Source organism: Labrus mixtus, chromosome 7 (genome assembly GCF_963584025.1).
Source record: "Labrus mixtus chromosome 7, fLabMix1.1, whole genome shotgun sequence".
NCBI lineage: Eukaryota > Metazoa > Chordata > Actinopteri > Labriformes > Labridae > Labrus > Labrus mixtus.
The window spans coordinates 24,784,351-24,797,786 of record NC_083618.1 but is presented as its reverse complement, the minus strand read 5'-3'; the positions used below and the strand labels follow the sequence as shown (position 1 = coordinate 24,797,786).

Here is a 13,436-nt window from a genome sequence, read left to right as displayed (position 1 = left end):
TTGGTATTATTTCAGTACCTTGCACGTTGATGCGTCCCTGGTACGTGTCACTTCCCTCCGAGTTGTACGCCTCACACTCGTACACGCCCTCCTCATCGAAGGTCAGATCGGGCAGGGTGAGGGTGGGACCCTCCACGCTGGTGCCCGCTTTAGATGGCATCAAACCGTCCACCTTCCTCCAGCGCAGCTTGGGGACGGGGCTGAACAAACAGAAGACTGTGTTATTAAATCTTCAGACAGGAAGCAGGAAATGAGCACTGAGAGTTTGAAACGTACTTTCCGTAAGCGAAGCACTCTAACTGAGCGGTGTGGCCGGCCAGCCCGTATGTCTCTGCCGGGAAACGCACCTTGATGCTTGGCGCCGACTTCCTGGGACTGGCTGCAAGAAAAGATCAATATTCAGATTCCTCGTCTGAGCTGACTCTGGATGAGGTATTCTCCCGCCTTAGAGCGGTCACTTTAACCACGACATTATTAAGCATCTTTCAGGACCATGTGCTCCGTCATGGCGGTCCAGTCACGGCACATCTGACAGACCGACCTCCGACTTAAAGGTCGTAGTCTGACCTCGGGGTGAATGAAGCGGGCTGTGGCTCGTGGTCACTGGAGCGCCAACTTAAGCTCCGTTAATGACCTGATGAACACGTTTTATTTCTGGCAGGCGCCATGACCTGTTGAACTTCAGCGATTAATCACGATTTCACGAACAGCCCTCGTGAATCGATTCCAAACACTAAACTGTTTGAAATCTATGGCGCATACTCGCACGCCTTAAGATGGTTTCACATCAGGGACCCGGATCAGTTGATCAAACTGAACGTCACGGTGACCAGTGAGGTAAACTTGTGAGGTGTGTTATTTAATCAGGTGTGGCGTGTTATTTAACCAGGTGAGGTGTGTTATTTAACCAGGTGAGGTGTGTTATTTAACCAGGTGAACTTGTGAGGTGTGTTATTTAACCAGATGAACTTGTGAGGTGTGTTATTTAACCAGGTGTGGCGTGTTATTTAACCAGGTGAGGTGTGTTATTTAACCAGGTGAGGTGTGTTATTTAACCAGGTGAACTTGTGAGGTGTGTTATTTAACCAGGTGAACTTGTGAGGTGTGTTATTTAACCAGGTGAACTTGTGAGGTGTGTTATTTAACCAGGTGTGGCGTGTTATTTAACCAGGTGAGGTGTGTTATTTAACCAGGTGTGGTGTGTTATTTAACCAGGTGAGGTGTGTTATTTAACCAGGTGAACTTGTGAGGTGTGTTATTTAACCAGGTGTGGTGTGTTATTTAACCAGGTGTGGCGTGTTATTTAACCAGGTGAGGTGTGTTATTTAACCAGGTGAGGTGTGTTATTTAACCAGGTGTGGCGTGTTATTTAACCAGGTGAGGTGTGTTATTTAACCAGGTGAACTTTTGAGGCGTGTTATTTAACCACGTCAGTAACGAGCAGTGGATGTGTGTGTACCGTCGGGCAGCACGGTCAGCTGGTTGGCGCGGCTGAACGTGCTCTTGCTGCTGATCTCCAGGTTGACCGTGGTGAAGCAGAAGTAGTTCCCCGTGTCGTTGGGCTCCGCCCTTGCCAGGTAAAGGTTCCCCGTCACCTGAGACACAAAGAAACGGCCGTCGAACTTCTTCAGGAAGCTCGGGAACTCGTTGAGGAACCAGCGGTACGACAGAGCTGGAGGAGGAAGAAGATGATGTCAGGATCAACGGGAACAGAGACCAGGATGTTAAACTGTATAAATATCACCTGTATACCTGTTAGTGTTCAGATCCTCAACATCAGATCAGATCTGGGTTTAAAGAATTTAAAAAGTTTGCACTGAAACGTTTGAAACGTTTTTTGTTTTTTTGGTGCGTTTAGACGGTGCTCTCTAACTCCGCCTCCTGAGGCAGCTGAAGGTCTTAAAGCTGCAGTACTTTTGTAACCAAACTGCACAGCTCCTACATTGCACCTTTTGTACATTTTGTATTTTTTATATTTTACATTTTTAAATTCTATTTTATATATTGTAATAGCTTCTTATACTGTATTATTTATTATTTTATTGTTGCTAGTTTTGCTCTATTTCATGGTTAAATGTTTAGCACCAAAACACCAAGTCAAATTCCTTGTATGTGTAAATGTACTTGGCAATAAACCCCGATTCTGAAATCTCTGACCTGACCTTTGACCTGAAAGCTGCAGACTGGCAGGGGAAGGGAAGGGATGAGGAAGGTGGGAAGGGATGAGGAAGGAGGGACGGGATAAGGAAGGAGGGAAGGGATGAGGAAGGAGGGTGAATGGATGAGAAGGAGGGAAGGGATAAGGAAGGAGGGAAGGGATGAGGAAGGAGGATGGATGGATGAGAAGGAGGGAAGGGAGGGTGGGTCGAAGGATCTGAGACAAACGGGGTGTGGTGAGGTGACCAGGTGTAAGTAGGCTGTCAGGTAAGTGGAGGTGTGGTTAAGGAGAGAGGGTACCTGGGTAATGAGGAGGGGGCTGACAGGCCAGAAAAGTTCCCACGCCTTCGTACCCCGTCTGAGGACTCCTGCTGTCGGAGGAGAAATCGTCCAGGACTGCAGGGAGAGCACAGGAGGTCAACAGGTGAATTCAAAAATAACCTTCTGTGATGTCATCAGTGATCTACATCTCTCTGACTCACAGCCGAACTTGAGCACGGCGGCGCGGCTGATGATGGTGCCACAGCGGTTGATGGCGAGACACTGATAGGAGCCGGTGTCTTTGACCCCCTCGGGGCTGCTGATCACTAGACTGCCCGCCACCAGAGTGTAACGCACATCCATCCCCAACGGGACGTCTGTGCCGTTCACCAGCCACCTGCAAGACAAGGAGCAGGGCACACTGATGAGCAGGCAGCAGAAAGGGCAAAACAGGAAGAGGCTCAACATCCACACGGGGTACAAACCAGTGGTGTAGTACTCAAGACCGGTGTGGGTCTGCATGGTCGGTCTTGACTGGGTCTCACCCTGCCTTGGTCCTGGTCTAGTTTAGTCTCACCCTGCCTTGGTCCTGATCTTGTTTAGTCTCACCCTGCCTTGGTCCTGGTCTTGTTTAGTCTCACCCTGCCTTGGTCCTGGTCTTGACTCAAACAAATAGTAAATGTGTGTCTGACCTGTAGGAGGCAGCAGGGTTGGCTCTGGCCTGGCAGCTGAGGGTCACCTTTCCCTCAGTGAGGCCTTCTGGGTAAATTAAGCTGCTGGGCTGTTTCTCGAAGACTGGCCCGCTGTCGTGACCCGAGACACACACATCTCCTCCTGGAAAAGAATACGATCAAACATTTCATATGAACATGAGGACTGGACAGTTTGTGTGGATTCTGGCGCCCTCCTGTGGACACAGTATGAAGTGCAGAGTCTCATCTGAAGCTTTAAAAGTCTGGACGTGGATCAGGTGGACGGTTTACACTTTCTTTATAAAATAAGACAAAGATCAACAGGACACGCTGATCCTGGAGAGAGTAGAAAGTGTAATGTTAACTCTTCAGATCTGATAAAAGGTTGTTCAATGTTTGATATGTGTGTGTGTGTGTGTGTGTGTGTGTGTGTGTGTGTGTGTGTGTCTCACCCTCAGCGTCCTGCAGCAGCACTGAGCTGAGCAGCAGCAGAAACAGGAAGTTCTCCATAATCATGTGATCTCAGGAGGCGTTCCCTCTCAGTCTGTTCAGGAGAAAAGAAACGATTCAGTTCAGGAGAAGTGATTCCTCAAAGATCATCTATTTTCTGCAATAAAAATACACAAAGACAAACAGCTTGACTCGAGACCTTTTATTCATCAAACAGAAAAATCCACGACAAAAGTCCCACAGCTCTGTGAGGAACTCAAAGGGGGCTTTCCCTCCTCACAGAGAGACTCCTGTCAGACGGGGATTCAAACCAGGAACCTCCTCGCTGTGAGAGCTAACCACTGCACGGTGTAGCAAAGCACAGATTTTATGACTCTACATCATGAAGTTAACGAGTCAGTGCGTCCATGCTTCTGTCTAACCTTTTATAAATATGTATTTGATATGTCCTCTCTTTGAGAAGCTCACAGCGCTCCTGCAGACGTGATCAAACAAAGACAGTCTTCTTTAAAATACAGACTGTGAGATATCCCATGAATCTTTCATTCGTTCTGAAGAGGGAGTTGCATATTTGAAAATGTTTAACCCGGTGGCCCCGTCAGACGCAGCATGTTTCAGAAAGTCAGACACAAACATGAAATATTAAAGATGTGAGAGGAATGAGACTGTCAGGATGTGAGACGGACAAACTCAGAGGACTTTGTTTTAAAGGAAAGGAGTTCAGATAAAGGTCAGATCTCCTGTGGACCTGTCTGCTCCCTCCTCCTGAATCAGGCTGGATCTCTCAGAGAGTCTCTGCACAGCTTCACCTTAACGTCTATGTTTGGTACAGGGAAGCTGCAGATGTATTGTTCATACATACATGTATACAGTTCAGACAGCGTGCTGGAGTTAGACTGCATCGTTTGTGATTAAAAACAAGAAATGATCAGAGGGTATGGAAACAGGAGAGGACATGGTTTGATGTATGGTGGCTGACGAGCCTCCCAGTGAGACGCTTTGACAAACGACTTGAACCTATGAAAGAGAGGCGGTAATGGATCAACCAAAAACATGAAACCAAAATGTACCTACCTTTACCACAGAGGTGTTGTTAGCAGTCAAGTTATAAAGGAAGAGAGATGACCAAGCATCAGGGTTTGAACACCTGGGAGCAAGGCTTGGGAGGGGGGGGCTCCAGGGGCCTCGCTACACGAGGGGCCCATAATAATAATCCCATGATAGAGAGTCCGTTCACTCTGCCTTTCAGGGGTCCAGACATTTCATTGTTTCAATTCATTGTGCTGAATCTGCACGCTGTTAGCTGAAATCTAACGCTCTGTCTCATAATTGATGCTGTGACACAATCCGATCCAGAGAAGAAGAAGAACGCAGACCGCAGTCAGCGAGAAAACTGCTAGAAACCCCGAGAGAGGCATAAACAGGACTCCTGTACACCCTCTCTGTGGACTAAACTTCTGTCTCAGCTGAAGTGACTTTTTCAGAAGCAGAGGGAAAGTTTGACCTTTAAAGTGTGGAGGGATTCTTTAACAGATCAGCCGTCTGACTGCACGCTGAGGACGTTTAAATCTCCTAATGTTAAAGTTCTCAATGATCTGGAGTCTTCTTGAGACAGTTTCTATTTCAGCTTTTTATTTCTCTTTTAATATTTTTATCTTCACAGCATCCATCTGTGACTCTGCTGTAACTTTATTAAGCTCTGTATTTGTTTCTTCTAGTGGCCAAGTGAAGTGTAAAATCCTGCAGTCCACTAGAGGCTGGCTGCAGAAGCACAGGAAGTCACATACACACCCATTCTAAAAAGCCTGTTTTTACAGCAGAGATTAACATGTTTACAGCCTGGTTCAAAAAACCAAATAGGTCTGATTAGCTCATGTCTCGATCAGCACACACTGTACGGGGGGTGAATGTTTTGATGACTCATCAGTTTTGATTTAATGAAGGATAAGAGTTATTCACAATGAGGCGTGTAGCTGACCTGACTGACAGACGGGCGCGGTGTAACGGTTTGTCAGGAGGCTTAAAACCCGCCAAATTTAGATACTCTGTATCCTCTCAGTGCACACACACACACACACACACACACACACACACACACACACACACACACACACACACACACACACACGCACACACACACACACAAACTCACACACACACACAGCAGTGCTTGTGTGTTTCAGATGAAGTCAGTGAGCATGAAGTCATTGTCTGCTGATTGTTAGAAGATGAAACTAATCTGTGTGTGTGTGTGTGTGTGTGTGTGTGTGTGTGTGTGTGTGTGTGAGAGAGTGTGTGTGTGTGTGATCATCACAGAACAATAGCTCCTCTCTGTGCTTTCACACTTGCAGTAAACTCGTAAAATGTGTGGATAGACGATGACGTGGGGTCGCTTCTCGCTCATGCCTATCGACTGGAAGTGTATTGAGCATGTGCAGAAAGTATCCCTTTTTAAAACTTAGCTTTTTCAGGCAGCCAAACGTCATTATGGTGTAAACGAGTAGCCCATACAAACACGTGTTAAACGATGTGTTATCTTCATGATTGACGGTTTGGATGAGTACTGAAGCATAAAAAAAACTAAACATCTGCACTCATCAGAACTTTAACCTAAAGAGAGCGAGCGCCATGTCAGCACCAATTCACGCTGGTTAGAGGCGTTCTGCAGCAGAAGAGACACTGGTAGTGGACCTGATGATCCTGCTCTTATCTGTGTCAGTCAGCAGACACAAGAACACACTACACTACACTACACTACACTACACCGTCCATCTGGAGTCACAGCGCTCTCCTGAGACTCTGACCCAGACACTGTGACCTCAGAGTCAGACACCGGCGCCCACAGAGTCCCCATAGAGGAGCAAACGGCGATGATCTGACTGTCAGAGTGAAGACGGAAAGAGAGAGAGAGAAAGAGAGAGAGAAAGAGAGAGAGGAGGAGAGAGAGAGAGAGAGAGAGAGAGGAGGAGAGAGAGGAGGAGAGAGAGAGAGAGAGAGAGAGAGGAGAGAGAGAGAGAGAGATATGTGAAGGATCTGTAGAAAGTGTTGAGCTTGTCTCTCATATCATCCTCTCTCAGTCTGTTAGAGAGCGCCTCAGCAGACGTACAGCACCTTGAACTGCAGTGTTATCAGTGTGAGCAGGAGACCAAGACGCTCACAGGTGTGTGTATCTGTGCTCACCTGTCCTGTCTGTGTGTCACTCTGACTTTCTGCAGAATAAATAGGAGGACGCTGGAGAAGAAACATTCAGCTGTTTGTGTTCACACATGACGCTCAGCATGAAAACTTCAGGAGTCTTTTGCAGGTGTGAAAGAACTACAAGTGACTTCCTGCTTCTGCAGCTGGCCTCTAGTGGACACTCGACAAACTGCAGGATCTGACACTTCAGCATCAGCTTCATTTTTCAACACCGGAGGTTGAAGCTTGGTCATTCCTAGACGCCCAACATTGGGTACATCACTGTTTTTTTTTTACATTGCAGACTAACTCCTGCACCCTGTCTATACTACACAAATGTGTTTGCAACGTTTACATTACTAACATTGTCAACTTTTTTGTGCAAATTAGAATGAGCTCCATGTATTGAGTTCAAAATGTGACTGAAGATCTAAAGTCTTTTAAAGCTTCTGTCCTTGTAGAAACAACCTACTATTAAAATAACGGAAATATTATGGTGTAGGCGTGGAACAACCTGAGTATGAAGACACCTGAAACATGGCGTCACACAGGAAGCAGAAACATGTCTGATTCAGGACTGCAGGAGTCCGATGGATCGTGTTATAATTTAGCATGTACTCGTAATGTTCACATCTGAAGGCAGAATTAGCTGCACTTGTTCTGCCCAGTGTGAGTCATGCTGACCTCTGACCTTTTGTCTGACACATGAATGATGAATGTGAGAATCTGACAGTCATTAGGAGTTTCAGAAGTGTGCAGCTTCTCTCTCTCTGTTATCAGATCAGATCAAAGACTCCTCTGTCCTGTCAGCCTCATCACATGTCTCTGACGGTCTGCAGAGGCACAGCGGGTCAGCAGTCACCTCAGGGTGCTGCTGGAGCTCATATCAGTGTTAAATATCAGAGAGAGACCTCTGCCCTGTCACTTATTAGAGAACAAAGAGCTGCACACTGACACACAGAGAGAACGGCCTCACTGTTCCTGTGATGGAGCACAGATGGAGTCTGATGAGTTCGATTCCACCATCGATTGCTGCCTTCATGAGGACACACTGATGGACAAGGTGGGAATGAGGTAGAGGGGAGGGGCTTACACTCTAACATCTTTTCTCCCTCTGTTGAACTCCTCCACACAAACAAAACGCTGGTTTACAGTTTGAAGATAAACCACGTGGAGGGATTCTACCCCCCATCAGTGTCACAGCCACGTCTCTGATTGGTTGAGCTTGCTGTTACCATGGCAATGTTTCCCGCCCCTCAGCGCTGTATGTGAACAGATAAGTTTGGATAGCAGGCTAGCTAGTTAGTTAGCCACCCCCGGGGACAAATAAGTGAATTAAGAGTAAAAGTTGAACAAAAACACAAACTACAACGCTTGTATTAACAGTATAAACACGATAACAACTAAATTTACGTTTAAGAAGATGAGGGATCATGCTCAATGGATTGTGGGATATGTAGTTCCTTGACTCCGGATGAAGAGGCCGACAGTCTTGTACCTAAGTCTCTTCTTCCGTTTATTAAGCCGTTTTGCAGTCTGTCAGTGGACCTGTTAAAGGGGTCATATTATGCCCTTTTATGGGTTCATATATTTAATTTATGTGCCTACTAAAGTACATTCACGATCGCTGATGTCCGAAAAATGTATCTGTTTTCATGTACTGCTCCTCCTTGCACCCTCTCCGCTCTGACACTGTTTGTAAAGCTCTGTTGTGCTCACACTGCAAGTTCCCACGTGGGCCAAGTCTGATCTGATTGGTTGGCCTGTCGGCTCTGTCGCAATTGGTCAGTCGCTCGGCACAGTTCTAGGAAATGTCACGCCCCTTTTACCATATTGGGAACACAGCGAGAGCAGAAAAAAAAAAAACGGTAAACAAGCAAAAATGGCGGCGGTCAACTTTACCAATCTGACAACGGAGAGGAGGAACAACCACCACAATCGTGAGCATTAGCACAACGTTTCAGTGTTGCAGGTATTTATTTTGAAGCCTTTTCAGATGTAATATGTGTCTAATTTATGCTCATCGGGTAGCTTCATTGTTGTGGTGTATGTGTGGAAACTGCAGCTAACTGCCTACCGAAGCAGAAAACGTGTGCTGCAGAATACTATAACTGGGATATAGCAACGTAGCCTATGTTACGTTTGCATCGTAACATATTGTTGTGTTGAAAAATACGTTAGCCTCTTCCAATTTCACTGACTGGAGCTACCAACATATTTACCTAATCAATATCTTACTCGTGGCTTCACAAAGTTTGGCTTGATTACAATATGATTATTGGCCACAAATGTGTTCTGTAAATACATTTTTATTGTATTTACATTAGTACTGTACGTTGTTTATTGCAGCGACTCAGCTTGTTCTGCATTGTATATCACCTCCTTGATGTGATTAAAAATTCAATGAGCAATTGTAAGTATTAATGACATCACAGACTGCTATAGTTACTTTTACTACAAAAACCCAGGTGATAATCACATGTTTGTTGGATCAATATCTCGTGCAATAATGTTTCCTCCTCTGTCATTATTTTCCTTCTTATTGAACATTATTTCATTTTAATCAGTATCTTCTTCTTTCATCAGGAGAATGAATCCGCTGCCTGTTTCTTGTATCAAAAACATCCAGGACTGTTTAAACTCATATACACTTCAAAACATCCACAACATCTTCAGAGGAGAACATCACGGAGAACTGCAGAAGAGTATGTTCATTATAAATAATGATTTACATCTTCAATCAAATACATTCTAATCAAACAGTTTCACTATTTCAGAGGAATAAAAGTAAACTAGTGAGAAAATCATTTGTTGAAAGTTCTTTATTCTCAGTTTAGGTTAAAAAAACATTTAAATGTATAGAACTATACGTGTAAATATACAATGAGAAGTAACATTTTTACATCCAACTATATTGTCTCCATACAGGCTGTGCAGACACTTGGCAGCTCATCGCAGCTTTGTGAGCCGGTGCTGGAGATACCATAACTATGCAAGCTACAATACAAAAAGCTAAAATCAGCAATCATGTAATGAAATCACAGTTTTCTGATATTGTCGCTCAGATTTCAGCAGTTGGAAATTTTTTTAGGTGTGTGTGCGTACCTTTGCTTGTCCCTTAGTGTACCCCAAGCCAACTGTGTGTGGACTGATGACCCCTTTGGAGGTAGGTATATGGGTTAATCCGTTCGTTTGCAGTCAGTGCTATGATTAAACAACACCACCTGAACACTGGCCGAGCTGTTTAGATCAATTATCAATACTTTAGCATACTTCTGGCTTACTACATCCATAAAAAATCACCGCGTAAAAAAGCAGTTTTACGGAGAGGTGGATAAGAGAGTAGAAAGAGGATAACAACAGCTGTGTTAGCCGGTAAGTTTGCAGATTCTTATAAAGCTCAGAGGCTGCAACAAAGCAGATTTTTCATTCATTAGACCGTCTCGAACCATGTTAGCCGAGGCTTACAGTTCAGCTACAGTCAGCCTCCACAGAACCAATGTATCCGTAGCAGCTCAAAAGTTGTTTTCAAACAACTAAAAAAGACAATAAATGAAGCGTACTTACATGTTGTGGTTGTGAACAAGCTAACGTGCATTAGCACCTTAGCACTACTGTGTTACCGCAGGCTACGGCATATCGTGGGCGTGCCACAGAAGTTAACGGGCTTGCCACAACGAGCCAATGGACTTAGATCAGTGACATCACACTGACAAGACGTCACAATGGCAATTTTTTATCGAGGGGGGCTAGAACCGAGCGTTACATGCAGCTAATGCTACAGCTAACAGGAGGACGTAGGAGAAGCCGCGTTTCCGCGGACTTTGAATTTTTGCACATAGATGTGCCTAAACATGCACAGGACACTTGGAAAACACACTAAAGAGCATATAAAACCAGAAAAAGCATAACATGGGACCTTTAAAGTTACAGAGACGAGTCAAATCATACATCAAGAAATGAACCAATAAGAAGTATGACTCCCAGCATGGGGTCTCCATCCCTCCATACAAGACCTCCATAAGACTACCAACAACCACATCAACCAACGAAGAAGAAACCAAACACAAACACAAACACACACACACACACACACACACACACACACACAGACACAGACAAAGACACACACACACACAGACACACAGACACACACACAGACACAGACAAAGACACACACACACACACACACACACACACACACACAGACAAAGACACACACACACACACACACACACACAGCACAGACACAGACAAAGACACACACACACACACACACACACACAGACACACACACACACACACACACACACACACACACACAGACACACAGACACACACACACACAGACACAGACAAAGACACACAGACACACACACAGCACAGACACAGACAAAGACACACACACACACACACACACACACACACACACAGACACACACACACACACACACACACACACACACACACACACACACACACAGACACACAGACACACACACAGCACAGACACAGACAAAGACACACACACACACACACACACACACACACACAGACACACACACACACACACACACACACACACACACACACACACAGACACAGACACACACACACACACACACACACACACACAGAGAGAGCAGCATGAAGACAAAAATAATTTTTCAATGTTTTTCCATGAAAATACAAAATGTTTCGCCAGATCTGATGGCCGTGCAAATTTTGCAGAGTTTTCACGCACATTGAAAAAATGCGATTCTTTTGGCAGAAACGATAATAATAACCTTAGGGATACAATAGGTTCCTCGCAACGAGGCCGTTGCTCGGGCCCTAATAAGGAGCAACAACGTGCAAGGTGGACAAAAACAAACCTTAAACTTAAATAAAACAGAAGGTAGAAGAGGACAGTGATCACACTGACAGATGTAAACAGGATGCAGTGGGTTAATATATGGGGGGGGGGGGGGGGGGGGGGGGGGGGGGAGTGATGAGAGAGTGATGGACCCTAACCCAACCCTAACCCAGAACAAAAGAACAGGAACTAAATATATAAAGAGAGCAGAGAGGGTCAGAGATACAACAGGAAGTACCATGTAAGCAGAGCTGTATGGTATAAAAGGAGAAAGTGATCACAGTGAAGAGCGGGTAACAAGGCGGGGAGGGGGCATGGCATGCGGGACCTGTGACAGAATGAACCCATGTTCATCCGTTTCTCCCGTTTGGCTCCCAGAGATTTGTTTTTCTCTTCTTGTGGATTTTTGGACTTTAAAGACGTCAGCCCTGTTTTTGCCTTTTTGTTTTAATTAAATATTTTTGAATGTTCTGGACGTGGGGTCCTCCTCTTTGGACGCCTCCCGTCTCAGTCAGTTCATCCAACGCCTTCAAATACTCCAAAATTCAGCGGCTGGACTTTAAACACAAACCAATAAACGTGCTCACATCACCCTGATTTCAGCGTCCCATCACTGACTGACTGCTGATTTTAAGATTCTTTTAATCACTTTTAAGACACAACATGGACTGGCCCCCTACCTTTCATTTCTGAGCTTGTAACCCCTCCTGAACCAGGACTCAGTCTGAGATCCTCTGACAGAGCTCTGTTTATGACTAAAGGGGGTCAGGACTTTACTGTCAGAGACCCCAGACTTATAAACAGTCTGTCAGAGGAGATCAGACCTGCAGAATCAGACCCTCATTTTATTTATTTTTATTGTACTATTATTTCTTATATCTAAATCTATCAGACTGTTTTCTTCACTGTGAAGCACTCTGCCAACTGTATTGAAAAGTACTTTACAAATAAAGTATTATTATCATTACAATAATCACCTAACATGACAGTATTTGACACAAACATTTAATTTACAGCCGCATTAAGAGAGCAGCACCTTCCACCAAACCTCATTCACTTTCTGCTCAATTTAAAGCCCGTAAACACACACACAGTTACGACCATAACTCCGTTAAATGCTCGTTATTGGTGCAGACGTGACGACAGGCTGCACCGGAGGTACGACGTCATGACCCGAGGAGATCACGGCGAGTTTAAAAACAGCCGGTTTAACGTGAAGTTTGGCGTAACGTTGACAACAATGCACGGCAGATAAAACACACGTTTAGTAAGGCTGGTTCTCTGTGAGGTTCACTGCTGCGTCAAACCCAACCGGGACACCCCCATCCAACCAGCCGAACCGGCTCAAAACACATCCAAAAAACACACACACATGTTCATGTTGGTATGATGTTAAAATGTGGATTTGATTTTAAAGATATAACAGCGGTTTGGTGGGAGGTGTTGGTGTGTTTACCTGGTTGATGAGGGCCGGGCAGCAGCTCGGTTGATGCAGCAGGAGGCGGGGTGATTCCGCTCGGTACCTCGGTGAAAGCAGAATCCTGGATCCTCGCAGATTTGATGCTCCTCCTCTCCTTCTGTGGATGTCCTCCTCTTCCTCCTCCTCCTCTATGCTTTAAAATGTTCAGTTAGTCTGATTCAAGGACGGGCCACATCCTCTATGAGGGGTCTCTTTTCCTCATCTCCTCCTCCTCAGCATCATCTCCTCCTTCTTTCAAACACCTTCTGCTCTGATTCAGCAGCGTCAAAGCCCGCGAAAATTCTGCCGAATCACTTCCGGTAACCGTTACTGAAGTAATAGTCCAGTGGTGTCCAAACCGTTTTTTTTCCCACAGGTTTTGTTT

At 45.2% G+C, this 13,436-nt stretch overlaps 1 protein-coding gene and 1 long non-coding RNA gene across 3 annotated transcripts in view; one reads left to right on the top strand and one right to left on the bottom strand.

Moving 5' to 3' along the window:
* cntn2 (contactin 2) overlaps positions 1 to 13,189 on the bottom strand; it is a 27,308-nt gene extending 14,119 nt beyond the window's left edge. Inside the window, exons 1-8 of the mRNA XM_061041776.1 lie at positions 13,049 to 13,189; positions 3,563 to 3,654; positions 3,111 to 3,252; positions 2,640 to 2,815; positions 2,458 to 2,553; positions 1,460 to 1,672; positions 277 to 379; positions 19 to 200 (exon numbers count right to left, since the gene is read on the bottom strand). Of these exons, the coding sequence (XP_060897759.1) occupies positions 19 to 200; positions 277 to 379; positions 1,460 to 1,672; positions 2,458 to 2,553; positions 2,640 to 2,815; positions 3,111 to 3,252; positions 3,563 to 3,626 (976 nt within the window). The 5' untranslated portion in view covers positions 3,627 to 3,654; positions 13,049 to 13,189. The remainder of the gene's footprint in view (positions 1 to 18; positions 201 to 276; positions 380 to 1,459; positions 1,673 to 2,457; positions 2,554 to 2,639; positions 2,816 to 3,110; positions 3,253 to 3,562; positions 3,655 to 13,048) is intronic.
* LOC132977306 (uncharacterized) lies at positions 8,191 to 9,733 on the top strand. Of its 2 annotated transcripts, none has more exons than XR_009673800.1 (3): positions 8,191 to 8,709; positions 9,324 to 9,442; positions 9,666 to 9,733. It is a non-coding gene; the product is annotated as an uncharacterized LOC132977306 (long non-coding RNA). The 2 variants fall into 2 exon arrangements; XR_009673801.1 differs by lacking the exon at positions 8,191 to 8,709 and adding an exon at positions 9,079 to 9,150 and having other exon boundaries at positions 9,305 to 9,442.
* Positions 13,190 to 13,436: the final 247 nt, after the last annotated feature.